The 15269-nt window shown below is 41.9% G+C and overlaps 1 protein-coding gene across 1 annotated transcript in view; it reads left to right on the top strand.

Moving 5' to 3' along the window:
• The window catches only part of st6gal1 (ST6 beta-galactosamide alpha-2,6-sialyltranferase 1), a 100643-nt gene that overhangs the window by 31352 nt on the left and 54022 nt on the right, over positions 1–15269 (top strand). The window contains exon 4 of the mRNA XM_039006195.1: positions 8653–8750. Within this exon, the coding sequence (XP_038862123.1) occupies positions 8653–8750 (98 nt within the window). The remainder of the gene's footprint in view (positions 1–8652; positions 8751–15269) is intronic.

Below are 15269 nucleotides of genomic sequence, written 5' to 3' on the forward strand. Positions count from 1 at the left end.
TTGTGGTATTGAGTGATAAACATGGTAATGCTTTCACCGATTGCACGTAAAGGAATATACAATATATATACAAAAGTATTTGCACACCCCTTCAAATTAGTGCATTCGGCTATTTCAGCCACACCCGTTGCTGACAGGTGTATAAAATCGACCACACAGCTATGCAAGCTCCATAGACAAACATTGGCAGTAGAATGGCCTTACTGAAGTGCACTGTCATAAGATGCCACCTTTCCAACAAGTCAGTTCGTAAAATTTCTGCCGTGCTAGAGCTGCCCGGTCAACCGTAAGTGCTGTTATTGTGAAGTGAAAACGTCTAGTAGCAATAACGGCTCAGTCGCAAAGTGGTAGGCCACACAGCTCACAGAACGGGACCGCTTAGTGCTGAAGCGTGTAAAAATCATCTGTCCTCGGTTGCAACACTCACTTCCGAATTCCAAACTACCTCTGGAAGCAACGACAGCACGAGAACTGTTTGTCGGGAGCTTCATGAAATGGGTTTCCATTGCCGAGCAGCTGCACACAAGCTGGAGTGGTGCCCTTTCCTGTTTCAGCATGACAATGCCCCCGTGCACAAAGCAAGGTCCATACAGAAATGGGTTGACGAGATCAGTGTGGAAGAACTTTACTGGCATGCACAGAGCCCTAACCTCAACCTCATCAAAGACCTTTGGGATGAATTAGAATGCTGACTGAGAGCCAGGCCTAACCGCCCAACATCAGTGCCCGACCTCACTAATGCTCTTGTGGCTGAATGGAAGCAAGTCCCCGCAGCAATGTTCCAACATCTAGTGGAATGCCTTTCCAGAAAAGTGGAGGCTGTTATATCAGCAAAGGTGGGATCAGCTCCATATTAATGCCAATGATTTTGGAATGAGATGTTCGACTAGCAGGTGTCCACATACCTTTGGTCATGTAGTGGAGTTCCTACATGATAGAGTGCATGCTTTGTTATCCAACTCATCTTGTGTCCTTTCTGTCATCCTGTGAACCCCATGCATTGCTGCTCGCGGCTATATTTTGTACATACTTTTTTGAATGTATCCTTGAGTATAGTTTGTGGACATTCAAATTAAACATTTTTTTAAGTACTATATACTTAAAGGAAAGTTTATTTTTTGCCAAATCTCTGTTTGATTTTAACCTGATGAGGACAGAGGGCGCTGTTGTCACTTTGGGGGAAAAACGTGCCCAATTTAAACGGCCTCGTACTCAATTCTTGCTCGTACAATATGCATATTATTATTACTATTGGATAGAAAACACTCTCTAGTTTCTAAAACCGTTTGAATTATATCTGTGAGTGAAACAGAACTCATTTGGCACAAACTTCCTGACCAGGAAGTGGAAAATCTGAAATCGATACTCTCTTCTGGGTCCTGCCTATAAATGGGCATGATACCTATTAGTATACATGCACGTCATACACCTTCCCCTGGATGTCAAGATGCAGTGAGAGAAGAAATGGAGTGTTTATCTTGGTCTGAGATGGAATACGTCCTCTTGGAATGACGTGTCACCCATTTCATGTTTTCAGGAAGGCGCGAAGTTGGACCTGGATTTGCCTTCTGAATAGCTGTCATTATAGGCGACTACTATCTCCGGCTTTGATTTTATTTGATACATGTGACAATATCATCGTAAAGTATGTTTTTTCAATATAGTTTTATTAGATTTTAGAAATTTATTCGGGACGTTAGGCGTGTTGCGTTGTGTGCCTTTGTTCAGAAAGGAGAGCTTCGCGCCACTTGGCCAGTGTGCTTGCTAATTCAAGAGGGAAAAACGATGTTCTAAATCAAAACAACGACTGTTCTGGACAAAGGACCCCTTGTCCAACATTCTGATGGAAGATCACCAAAAGTAGGACCCATTTTGTGATGCTATTTCATATATCTGTCGAACTGTGTACTAGTAGTTTTGCGCCCAGGTTTTGGCCACTCTCTCGCTATAACATAAGCCTTATGTCGTAATGAAGATATTTTTAGAATTCTAACACTGCGATTGCATTAAGAACTAGTGTATCTATCATTTCCTATACAACATGTATTTTTTTGTAATGTTTATGAATAGCTATTTGGTCAGAATAGGTGAGAGTCTAATAGAAATATCCACACATTCTGGGAAAAAGAAGCTACGTTAGCATAATGGATAACCACTGATTTCAGCTCTAAATATGCACATTTTCGAACAAAACATAAGTGTATGTATAACCTGATGTTATAGGACTGTCATTTGAGGAAGGTTTATGAAGGTTAGTGAAAATTAATATCTTTTGCTGGTTTATTCGCTAACGCAAACGTGCCTATTGCTATCGCTAACGTGCCTTGATGAATGAATGCGGTAGTGTGGTAGGCTATTGTAGTAAGCTAATATAATGCTATATTGTGTTTTCGCTGTAAAACACTTAAAAAATCTGAAATATTGGCTGGATTCACAAGATGCTTGTCTTTCATTTGCTGTACACGATGCATTTTTCAGAAATGTTTTACGATGAGTATTTAGGTATTCCACGTTGGTCTCTATAATTACTCTGGCTGCTTCGGTGCTATTTTTGACGGTAGCTGTGATGGTAGCTGCAATGTAAAACTGATTTATACCTCAAATATGCACATTTTTCGAACAAAACATAGATTTATTGTGTAACATGTTATAAGACTGTCATCTGATGAAGTTATTTCTTGGTTAGTTTGGTTGGTTCTTGGTTAGTTAGGTTGGCTTTGTGCATGCTACCTGTGCTGTGAAAAATGTCTGTCCTTTTTTGTATTTGGTGGTGAGCTAACATAAATATACGTGCTGTTTTCGCTGTAAAACATTTTAAAAATCGGACATGTTGGCTGGATTCACAAGATGTGTACCTTTCATTTGCTGTATTGGACTTGTTAATGTGTGAAAGTTAAATATTTCAAAAAAATATATTTTGAATTTCGCGCTCTGCCATTTCAGTGGAATGTGGGAGGAGTTCCGCTGGCGGAACGCTGGAGCAGTAAAGGTTAATGTCATACTATAGAAGTGCTCAGACGTTTTTTTGTGATTTCACTTGGTTAAGGTTTGGGTTAAGTTTAGGAGTTAGGTTAGGGGAAGGGTTCGGCTAAGGTTAGGGTTAGCTAACAGGGTTAATGTTAGCATGTTAGCTAACCCGTCCCCTAACCCTAAGTAGTTGCTAACCAAAAAGTAGTAAGTAGTAAAAAAGTTGCTAATTATCTAAAAGGCTGAAGTTGTCCGTGTTATAATCTCCACCCGGCACAGCCAGAAGAGGACTGGCCACCCCTCATAGCCTGGTTCCTCTCTAGGTTTCTTCCTAGGTTTTGGCCTTTCTAGGGAGTTTTTCCTAGCCACCGTGCTTCTACACCTGCATTGCTTGCTGTTTGGGGTTTTAGGCTGGGTTTCTGTACAGCACTTTGATATATCAGCTGATGTAAGAAGGGCTTTATAAATACATTTGATTTGATAAGATTCCAACTCGCATGCTTTGGGTTGCACCCACCCCAACCAACCACCCTACTTTAGTTTTTGCCATAATTAGCCAAACTAATTTGAGTGTCCCAGATTTACATTTACTATGTCATATCTAGTCTATCACCTCAGGCTTGTTCTGCAGTATGTGGGCACACATAACACATGAACAAAGTCTTGAAAAACACCAATACATCCTTTTATTTAGATGTTGTACACCGGAAATTGTGTCATTACAAACTTTCTTTTATAGAATTGTTTTTCTATTTAAAAAAAAAAAAGCCCTTCTTCATGATATCCAGTTGGAAGTTACAGTCATCTTGTCCCATCGCTGTACGGACTTGGGAGAGGCGAAGGTCGAGAGTCGTGCGTCTTTCAAAACACAACCGCACACTGCTTCTTGACACAATACTCAATAAGGGTAGGTAACAACACATCAGCTACGCTGATCCTCAGGGGTGCATGCTCAGTCCCCTCTTGTACTCCTTGTTCACTCATGGCCAGACAGCAACACCATGATTAAGTTTGCCGATGACACAACAGTGATCACCGACAAGACAGCCAATAGTGAGGAGGTCAGTGACCTGATGAAATGACAACAACCTCTCCCTGAATCATATTGTTTTTTTTTATTTAACTAGGCTAGTCAGTCACCAACAAATCTTATTTTCAATGACAGCCTTTTACCTTGTCAGCTCAGGGATTCGATCTTGCCACCTTTCGGTTTAATAGTCCAACGCTCTAACCACTAGGCTACCTGCCGCCCCAATGTGATCAAGACAAAGGAGATGATTGTGGACGACAGGAAAACGAGGACCGAGCACGTCCCCATTGTCAATCAGTAGAGTTCAACAATGGATGTAGGCTACATTACAAGTGTGTACGCACTCTCGACCATTGTGAGATAATTAATTGGCACAACCATTGTTGACAAATGTATTGCATATCTGTTGTGCCACCCGAGTGTAGACGAAGCCAATTCATGTCAGTCACACTTTAAATATTAACTTGAGTGATCTTAATTTTACTCAAAACGAAGTCATGCAGTGCCTTAAGCCAGCACTTTTTCTTGGTCCTTCCTGCTGGGGTCAGGGGGCTTCACGTTCCGGAATTGAGGACAAATGGAATGGAATTTTAACAATAAGTATGCATCATTTATAAAGATATCCACACAGTAAATTAATTGGCCACATTTATGAATGAAAATTACATTTGAATGAAAGATTTACCACCATTGTCTATACGGCACCCACAGCAACAGTGGCAGCTTTTGGTTTGCTGTGTGTTTTAAAAACAATAGCACATAGTTACACCTATGGGCGATAACAGATATGGAAATCATTCTCAATCTAAGTAACATCTGTAAATGAATGAGACCAGGTGTGCCTCGTCTGATTGCTGATACTATTTTTGTATATTTTCTTTTGAAAATCTGCCACTGGACCTCACACTTCTATCTAGTGAGAGCGAGCGCACAACATTTCATCTTTAATTAGCTGGTTGTCCCATTGAAGTCAACATTACTTTCATGGGAGACCTTCTAGTATGGATAAAGGCTTGAAAGCAGGTAGATAGAGAAAAGAGTGACACCACCACAGCTGCATGAATGTGTGATCTCTCCATATGTTCATTTATCATTTTCCAAGCCCAACTAACTAGACAGAACAGTGTTCAGGCTACATTCTTGTCATTCAGTAAAGGTGTAGCTAGCTACTGTAACATTACTGTACTAGCTTACTGTAGCCTGCAAACTACAACCAAGCTAGATAACTACAAACAAACAATCCATTTCATCAACAGGCTTTTTATAGTGAGCTCCAAAAGTATTGGGACAGTGACTCTACTCCAGCACTTTGGATTTGAAACGATGCCTATGACGTTAAAGTGCAGACTATCAGCTTTAATTTGAAGGTATTTTCATCCATATCGGGTGAACCGTTTAGAAATTACAGCAGTTTTTGAACCAATTTTAGGGGACCGAAAGTATTGGGACAAATTCACTTATGTGTATTAAATATCCGGAAACAACTTTATTGACCTCTAGAAGTAGATCTATTCAATCTTCAACAAAACCCAAGTCAGTAATAATTGAGGAATATTATATATGTAATAATTAATAATCATTATATATGCACGCATGTCTGTAAATCAATCAATCAAATGCATTTATATAGCCCTTTTTACATCAACAGATGTCACAAAGTGCTATACAGAAACCCAGCCTAAAACCCCAAACAGCAAGCAATGCAGATGTAGAAAAACGGTGGCTAGGAAAAACTCCTTAGAAAGGCAGGAACCTAGGAAGAAGTCACTTTGGATAAAAGTGTCATATGATTATATATTTAATTCTTCAGAGTCTAAGACGACGGGGGGGACGGGGGGGGGGACGGGGACGGGGGTGCTAAGCTGACATATGGAATTGTTTTAAGATGGTCATACTATGGACTATGGATCATTTAGCTATTTGATTTGACATTTTAGGACCCCTTTAGGTATCAATAAAAAAATATAAATACATGATTTGATAAAATATAGATTTTGGCCTTTGCTATTGAAGCCAATATAAACGCATTGAATAATACATCCATGAATGGGAAAACAGACAGTAAAATAAGAAATCATAAGAAACAAGGTTTTGAAGTAGCTGTCCTAAATCTAGGAGATATAAGAAAAATCAGGAAACTTGTTTTTGCTTTGTCATTATTTGGTATTGTTTGTAGATATATGAGGGGGGAAAAAACGATTTAATACATTTTAGTATAGGGCTGTTACATAACAAAATGTGGGAAAAGTCAAGGGTTCCGAATACTTTCTGAAGGCACTGTATATATATTTGACACATATTTAACCCCTTTTTTGTTATGCACAAAACTACCTTCATACCTTCAGACGAGTCCAGTGACACTTTGTGGGGGTTATAGAGCAAAACGTAGAACACTATCGTGTTCGTGAGAGACTCCCCTTTCCATAACAGTTTTGTAGGTCAAACCGTTTGGACACTACAGACGTCTTTGTGACAAGACCGATTTTCGGGATGTCTCATGTTCTGACAAACACCGCTCTAGCTCTGTCACCTTTCACCACAGATGTGGAAGTGCAACACTGGCGGATGCGGTGGACTGAGACGCATCCAATGGGTCCGGTTTGGCTCAGTTGGTAGAGTATGGCGCTTGCAATGCCAGGGTTGTTGTTTTGATTCCCATGGCGGAACAGTATGAAAATGTATGCACCCACTACTGTAAATCACTCTGGACAAGAGTGTCTACTAAAATGTAATGCAAAAAACCTGATATCTCTAGCTTGAACTGACACATTTTGATGGGGATTTTTTTGTTATGTAACTTAGACGCACCGGGGCGTCAATCGACTCTAGGGGGTTAATTAAGAAATAAGGCCCAAGGGGGTGTGGTATATTGGTCATTATAAACACAACATAATATACAACCATACACTCCACCTGAATATAAATACAGATTCGGATGCAAAACTGAAATACATGGGCCTCTCAGAAATGCATCATGCAAAGCTTATAAGCCCACTTTAGTACAGCATCTGTAGCTTCAGTGACTCCACATGAATGATATATATATACACTGCTCAAAAAAATAAAGGGAATACTAAAATAACACATCCTAGATCTGAATGAATGAAATATTCTTATTAAATACTTTTTTCTTTACATAGTTGAATGTGCTGACAACAAAATCACACAAAAATGATCAATGGAAATCAAATTTATCAACCCATGGAGGTCTGGATTTGGAGTCACACTCAAAATTAAAGTGGAAAACCACACTACAGGCTGATCCAACTTTGATGTAATGTCTTTAAAACAAGTCAAAATGAGGCTCAGTAGTGTGTGTGGCCTCCACGTGCCTGTATGACCTCCCTACAATGCCTGGGCATGCTCCTGATGAGGTGGCGGATGGTCTCCTGAGGGATCTCCTCCCAGACCTGGACTAAAGCATCCGCCAACTCCTGGACAGTCTGTGGTGCAACGTGGCGTTGGTGGATGGAGCGAGACATGATGTCCCAGATGTGCTCAATTGGATTCAGGTCTGGGGAACGGGCGGGCCAGTCCATAGCATCAATGCCTTCCTCTTGCAGGAACTGCTGACACACTCCAGCCACATGAGGTCTAGCATTGTCTTGCATTAGGAGGAACCCAGGGCCAACCGCACCAGCATATGGTCTCACAAGGGGTCTGAGGATCTCATCTCGGTACCTAATGGCAGTCAGGCTACCTCTGGCGAGCCCATGGAGGGCTGTGCGGCCCCCCAAAGAAATGCCACCCCACACCATGACTGACCCACCGCCAAACCGGTCATGCTGGAGGATGTTGCAGGCAGCAGAACGTTCTCCACGGCATCTCCAGACTGTCACGTCTGTCACGTGCTCAGTGTGAACCTGCTTTCATCTGAAGAGCACAGGGCGCCAGTGGCGAATTTGCCAATCTTGGTGTTCTCTGGCAAATGCCAAACGTCCTGCACGGTGTTGGGCTGTAAGCACAACCCCCACCTGTGGACGTCGGGCCCTCATACCACCCTCATGGAGTCTGTTTCTGACCGTTTGAGCAGACACATGCACATTTGTGGCCTGCTGGAGGTCATTTTTCAGGGCTCTGGCAGTGCTCCTCCTTGCACAAAGGCGGAGGTAGCGGTCCTGCTGCTGGGTTGTTTCCCTCCTACGGCCTCCTCCACGTCTCCTGATGTACTGGCTTGTCTCCTGGTAGCGCCTCCATGCTCTGGACACTACGCTGACAGACACAGCAAACCTTCTTGCCACAGCTCGCATTGATGTGCCATCCTGGATGAGCTGCACTACCTGAGCCACTTGTGTGGGTTGTAGACTCCGTCTCATGCTACCACTAGAGTGAAAGCACCGCCAGCATTCAAAAGTGACCAAAACATCAGCCAGGAAGCATAGGAACTGAGAAGTGGTCTGTGGTCACCACCTGCAGAATCACTCCTTTATTGGGGGTGTCTTGCTAATTGCCTATAATTTTCACCTGTTGTCTATTCCATTTGCACAACAGCATGTGAAATGTATTGTCAATCAGTGTTGCTTCCTAAGTGGACAGTTTGATTTCACAGAAGTGTGATTGACTTGGAGTTAAATTGTGTTGTTTAAGTGTTCCCTTTATTTTTTTGAGCAGTGTATATATAAATACTGTACTTATTTATCATTGTCCAACCACAGACTCCCATGATGCAGTGCTGCGGTTCAACGCAGCGCCCACCGTGGGGTACGAGAAAGACGTCGGCTCCAAGACCACCATCCGCCTCCTTAACTCCCAGGTAAACACACACACACGCGCCTAGTATCTACGTTTAACCACACACCTACACAGTCATTTTTTATTGTTGTTGAGTCAACTTTAAAAAATCAAGGCAAACAGCTGCAATACGATTTCTACTGAACTGAGTCATGGTGCTGGAGGGAAGAGCAGCCATTTTACGGGCTCCTAACCAATTGTGCTATTTTGTGTTTTTTTGAGCTGATCTTAACTTTTTTTTGCACACAATATTTCCGCCATCGTTTCCGATGGCCGAAAAGAGCTTCTGGACATCAGAACAGTGATCATTAACCTCCATTTGGATGAGGATGTCTACTTCAATGAGTCGGAGGAGAATGACATACCGCTCATCCTGGACCAGGCCCAAATCCCAGACACTTGAAAAAGGAAGAGGCGCCGTTATAGAGGCCGACGTGCGGGATACCTGACGAGACTACGTCTGCAAGTGGATAAACTGCCTCGACCCTCGTGCAATCACTGGAGAATTAACTGGACGAGCTCCATTGGTGACTCTGCTATCAACGTGATCTGAAGAACTATAATATCCTATGTTTCTACGAGTCGTGGCTGGAAAAGGACATGGAACATTTTAATCAAGCTTTTTTTTTCTATATGTTGGTCACCGATACCTTTAAAAAAAGGTAAGGGCATGGTACAGAAAACCAATCAGTATCTGGTGTGACCACCATTTGCCTCATGCAGCACGACACATCTCCTTCACAAAGAGTTGATCAGGCTGTTGATTGTGGCCTGTGGAATGTTGTCCCACTCTTCTTCAATGGCTGTGCGAAGTTGCTGGATATTGGCGGGAACTGGGACATGCTGTTGTACACGTCAATCCTGAGCATCCCAAACATGCTTAATAAGTGACATGTCTGGTGAGTATGCAGGCCAGGGAAGAACTGGGACATTTTCAGCTTCCAGGAATTGTGTATAGATCCTTACGACATGGGGCCGTGCATTATCATGCTGAATCATGAGGTGATGGCGGCAGATGAATGGCACGACAATGGGCCTCAGGATCTTGTCACGGTAACTCTGTGCATTCAAATCGCCATCGATAAAATTCAATTGTGTACGTTGTCTGTAGCTTATGCCCTCCCATACCATAACCCCAACTCCACCATAGGGCACTCTGTTCACAATGTTGACATCAGCAAACCGCTCTCCCACACGTGGTCTGTGGTTGTGAGGCCAGTTGGACGTAATTCCACATTTTCTAAAACAACATTGGAGGCAGCTTATTGTGTTGGGTGACAAAACTGCACATTTTATTGTCCCTAGCACAAAGTGCACCTGTGTAATGTCCATGCTGTTTAATCAGCTTCATGATATGCCACACCTGTCAGGTGGATGAATTATCTTGGGAAACCATAAATGCTAATTAACAGGGATGTAAACAAATTTGTGTACGAAATTAGAGAGAAATAAGCTTTTTGTGCTTACGGAACATTTCTGGGACCTTTTTATTTCAGCTCATGAAACATGGGACCAACACTTTACATGCTGCGGTTTATATTTTTGTTCAGTGTAGAATACTATACTACACCAGTATCCCTGAATCATGTGTAGTACTTACTATAGAATTTTGTAGTACACTGTCAAATATTATAGTAAATACTGCAGTATTACCTGCAAAGAAACACTCTAGTCAATACTACAGTAATGTCCGCAAAAACACGACTTCTTTTAACTACAGTAAATACAGTACCCTTCCCATTCCCCTCCCACACATCCAATTTGTGCCACCCGTACGTGAGATACCTACATGCCATGTATAGATCATATATTGTGTTCACTACATGCAGCTAATCTTGACCGTTGGTAGGAGGTTCTTACTACGGAATGCTTACAGTGCCTTGCAAAAGTATTCATCCCACTTGGCATTTTTCCTATTTTGTTGCATTACAACGTGTAATTTAAATAGATTTTTATTTGGATTTCATCTAATGGACATACACAAAATAGTTCAAATTGGTGAAGTGAAATGAAAAAAATTATTTGTTTCAAAAAAGTATAAAAAATGTTTTAAGGAAAAGTGGTGCGTGCATATGTATTCACCCCCTTTGCTATGAAGGCCCTAAATAAGATCAGGTGCAACCAATTACCTTCAGAGGTCACATAATTAGTTAAATAAAGTCCACTTGTGTGCAATCTATGTGTCACATGATCTGTCACATGCTCGCAGTATATATACACCTGTTCTGAAAAGCCCCAGAATCTGCAACACCACTAAGCAAGGGAATACACCAAGCAAGTGGCATCATGAAGACCAATGAGCTCTCCAAACAGGTCAGGGACAAAGCTGTGGAGAAGTACAGATCATGGTTGGGTTGTAAAAGAATATCCGAAATGTTGAACATCCCACGGAGCACAATTAAATCCATTATAAAAAAATGGAAAGAATATGGCACACACAACAAACCTGCCAAGAGAAGGACACCCACCAAAACTCACAGACCAGGCAAGGAGGGAATTAGTCAGAAAGGCAAGAAAGCGACCAAAGATAACCCAGAAGGAGCTGCAAAGCTCCACAGCGGAGATTGGAGTATCTGTCCATAGGACTACTTTAAGCCGTACACTCTACAGAACTGTGCTTTACGGAAGAGTGGCCATAAAAAGCCATTGCTTAAAGAAAAAAATAAGCAAACATGTTTGGTGTGTGCCAAAATGCATGTGGGAGACTCCCCAAACATATGGAAAAAAGTACTCTGGTCAGATGAGACTAATATTGAGTTTTTTGGCCATCAAGGAAAAGCTATGTCTGGCGCAAACCCAACACCTCTCATCACCCCAGGAATCCCATGTTTTTCATCGGCATGGACTGGGAAACTGGTCAGAATTGAAGGAATGATGGATGGCGCTAAATACAGGAACATTTTTGTTTTGGTCTTCCAGAGATTTGAGACTGGGACGGAGGTTCACCTTCCAGCAGGACAATGACCCTAAGCATACTGCTAAAGCAACACTAGAGTGGTTTAACTTCTCTAGGATATGTCCCACTTGGCCAAAATCCAGAAAAAATGTAGTGCGCCAAATTAAAATATATTACTATAAAAATCTATCTTTCATAAAATCACACATGAAAGACACCAAATTAAAGCTACACATGTTGTGAATCCAGCCAACATGTCTGATTTCAAAAAGGATTTACGGGGAAAGCACACCAAACGATTATGTTAGCTCAGTACATAGCCACAGAAAAACACAGCCATTTTCCCAGCAAAATATAGTAGTAACAAAAAGCAGAAATAGAGATAAAATTAATCACTAACCTTTGAACATCTTCATCAGATGACACTCGTATGACATCATGTTACACAATACATTTATGTTTTGTTCGATAATGTGCATATTTATATCCACAAATCTCGGTTTACATTGGCGCTATGTTCAGAAATGCCTCCAAAATATCCGGAGTAATTACAGAGAGCCACGTCAAATAACAGAAATACTCATCATAAACTTTGATGAAAGATACATGTTTTACATATAATTAAAGATACACTTGTTCTTAATGCAACCGCTGTGTCAGATTTAAAAAAAACTTTACGTAAAAAGCACACCATGCAATAATCTGAGACGGCGCTCAGATTTAACAACATTTCTCCGCCATGTTGGAGTCAACAGAAATACGAAATTACATCATAAATATTCCCTTACCTTTGATTATCTTCATCAGAATGCAGTGCCAGGAATCATAGTTCCATAATAAATCGTTGTTTTGTTCGATAATGTCCATTATGTCGAATTAGCTAATTTTGCTAGCATGTGTAGTACACATGTCCAAACGCTCGTGCAGGTGCAGGCAAACGTCGGACGAAAACTTCAAAAAGTTATATTACAAGTCGAATAAACTGGTCAAACTTAGTAGAGAATCAATCTTCAGGATGTTGTTATCATATATATCCAATAACGTTCCAACCGGAGCATTCTTTTCAGTCTCTATAAGTAATGGAACGCATGACGATATCATGAGGAAAGTGCGTGACCAAGAACTGGCACTCTGCCAGACCACTGACTCAAACACCTCCCATCCAGTCCCACAACACAGCATAAGCTTCATTCCACGTTCTACTGACTGTTGACATCTAGTGGAAGGCTTAGGAAGTGCAAACAGATCCATATATTACAGGGAATTGAATAGGCGATGACTTTAACATCGACCACTCTCAGAATTCTCACTTCCTGTTTGGATTTTTTCTCAGGTTTCTGCCTGCCATATGAGTTCTGTTATACTCACAGACATCATTCAAACAGTTTTAGAAACTTCAGAGTGTTTTCTATCCAATAGTAATAATAATATGCATATATTAGCATCTGGGACAGACTAGGAGGCAGTTAACTATGGGCACGCAATTCATCCAAAAGTGAAAATCCTGCCCCCTATATCAAAGAAGTTAAGGGGAAACATTTAAATGTCTTGGAATTGCCTAGTCAAAGTCCATACCTCTATATTTGCATCTTCAAAGTGGTAGGCATGTTGTGTGAAATCAAATGATACAAACCCCCCAAAAATCTATTTTAATTCCAGGTTGTAAGGCAACAAAATAGGAAGAAGGGGGTGAATACTTTCGCAAGCCACTGTACCTGGAGCTAACTGTGCAGATAGCACTACTTGGTGATCCGAAAAGTCATAGTCAATTGATCAGTACTATAATACCTTTAGCAAAAAAAGTATTTTTAATTTACACTCTGTAGAAATCCCCCAACCTCAACCCAACAAGGGAACTCCTTCAAGACTGTTGGAAAAGCATATTGAGAATGGGGGATTGTGGAGGCCAGGTCATTTGATGCAGCACTCCATCCCTCTCCTTCTTAATCAAATAGCCCTTACACAGCCTCGAAGTGTGTTGGGTCATTGTCCTGTTGAAAAACAAATGATAGACCCACTAAGCGCAAACCAGATGGGATGGCGTTTCACTGCAGAATACTGTGGTAGCCATGCTGGTTAAGTGTGCCTTGATTTCTAAATAAATCACTGACAGTGTCACTAGAAATGCACCCCCACACCATCACTCCTCCTCCATGCTTCACGGTGGGAACCACACATGCAGAGATCATCCGTTCGCCTTTTATTTTTAAACCAGGTAGGCCAGTTGTTTTATTTAACCAGGTAGGCCAGTTGAGAACAGGTTCTCATTTACAACTGCGACCTGGCCAAGATAAAGCAAAGCAGTGCGACAAGAAACAACATAGAGTTACACATAGGATAAACAAAAGTACAGTCAATAACACAACAGAAAAATCTATATACAGTGTGTGCAAATGGAGTAAGGAGGTAAGGCAATAAATATGCCACAGTAGCGAAGTAATTACAATTTAACAAATTAACACTGAAGTGATAGATGTGCAGATGATGATGTGCAAGTAGAAATACTGGTGTGCAAATGAGCAAAAAAGTTAATAAAAACAATATGGGGATGAGGTAGGTAGTTGGGTCAGCTATTTACAGATGGGCTATGTACAGCTGCAGTGATCGGTAAGCTGTTCAGATAGCTGATGCTTAAATTAGTGAGGAAGATATAAGTCTCCAACTTCAGCGATTTTTGCAATTCATCCCAATCATTGGCAACTGAGAATTGGAAGGAAAGGCGCCCAAAGTGGGTGTTAGCTTTGGGGATGACCAGTGAGATATACCTGCTGGAGCGCGTGCTATGGGGACCAGTGAGCTGAGATAAGGCGGAGCTTTACCTAGCAAAGACTTATAGATGACCTACAGCCAGTGGGTCTGGCGACGAATATGAAGCAAGGACCAGCCGACGAGAGCATACAGGTCGCAGTGGTGGGTGGTATATGGGGCTTTGGTGACAAAATGGATGGCACTGTGATAGACTGCATCAGACTGCATCAGGTCAGCAAAAGTAAAACCGTCGCCAAAACAGAGACTGTTCTGTCTAGTTGTTCGAGGAAGGAAAGCGAGGAAGGCTCCTGTCATGATGGAGACCCGGCTGTGAGTTATCTGGTTTATCCTGGAAAGGCCTGAAGGTGTCGCCTGTTCAGTTTCCACAACATAGGGTCTCGGCTCTGGAGATTTGCTGATGACAACAGCTGGTATTTTCCATCCTTTCTCTCCGTCCAGCTTGACTCTTACACTCTGTCCAAGATGTAATTCCGGTAGGGTGCACACTGAATGCCTACTGTTATAGAAAACTGGTAAACTTGTTTGGCTTTCTGGTCCTTTTGTTTAACACTGTTGTGGCTGATGCGTTTTGGTTGGAGTTTCCCATCCAGCACAGGGACTGTCGTCCGGATCTGACGTCCTGTCATGAGTTGTGCTGGGCTTGCTCCTGTTGTGCTGATGAGCGTGGCTCGGTAGCACATCAGAGTCATGTGTGGTTCTGGTTGTTTAAGAATTTGCCTAGCGTTGTGGCTAACCAGTTCGGTAGGTATCCCCCATCTTACAAACATACAGTTGAGGCGGGTGATGACCTGTTAGCTAGTGGTAGTGGGCAGGTGAGATATTTCTGTCCCGAGAATAGTAGTCCACCACCATGAGGTATTTCTTGCCCTCTAGCTC

Source organism: Salvelinus namaycush, chromosome 12 (assembly GCF_016432855.1).
Source record: "Salvelinus namaycush isolate Seneca chromosome 12, SaNama_1.0, whole genome shotgun sequence".
NCBI classification, from domain to species: Eukaryota; Metazoa; Chordata; class Actinopteri; order Salmoniformes; family Salmonidae; genus Salvelinus; species Salvelinus namaycush.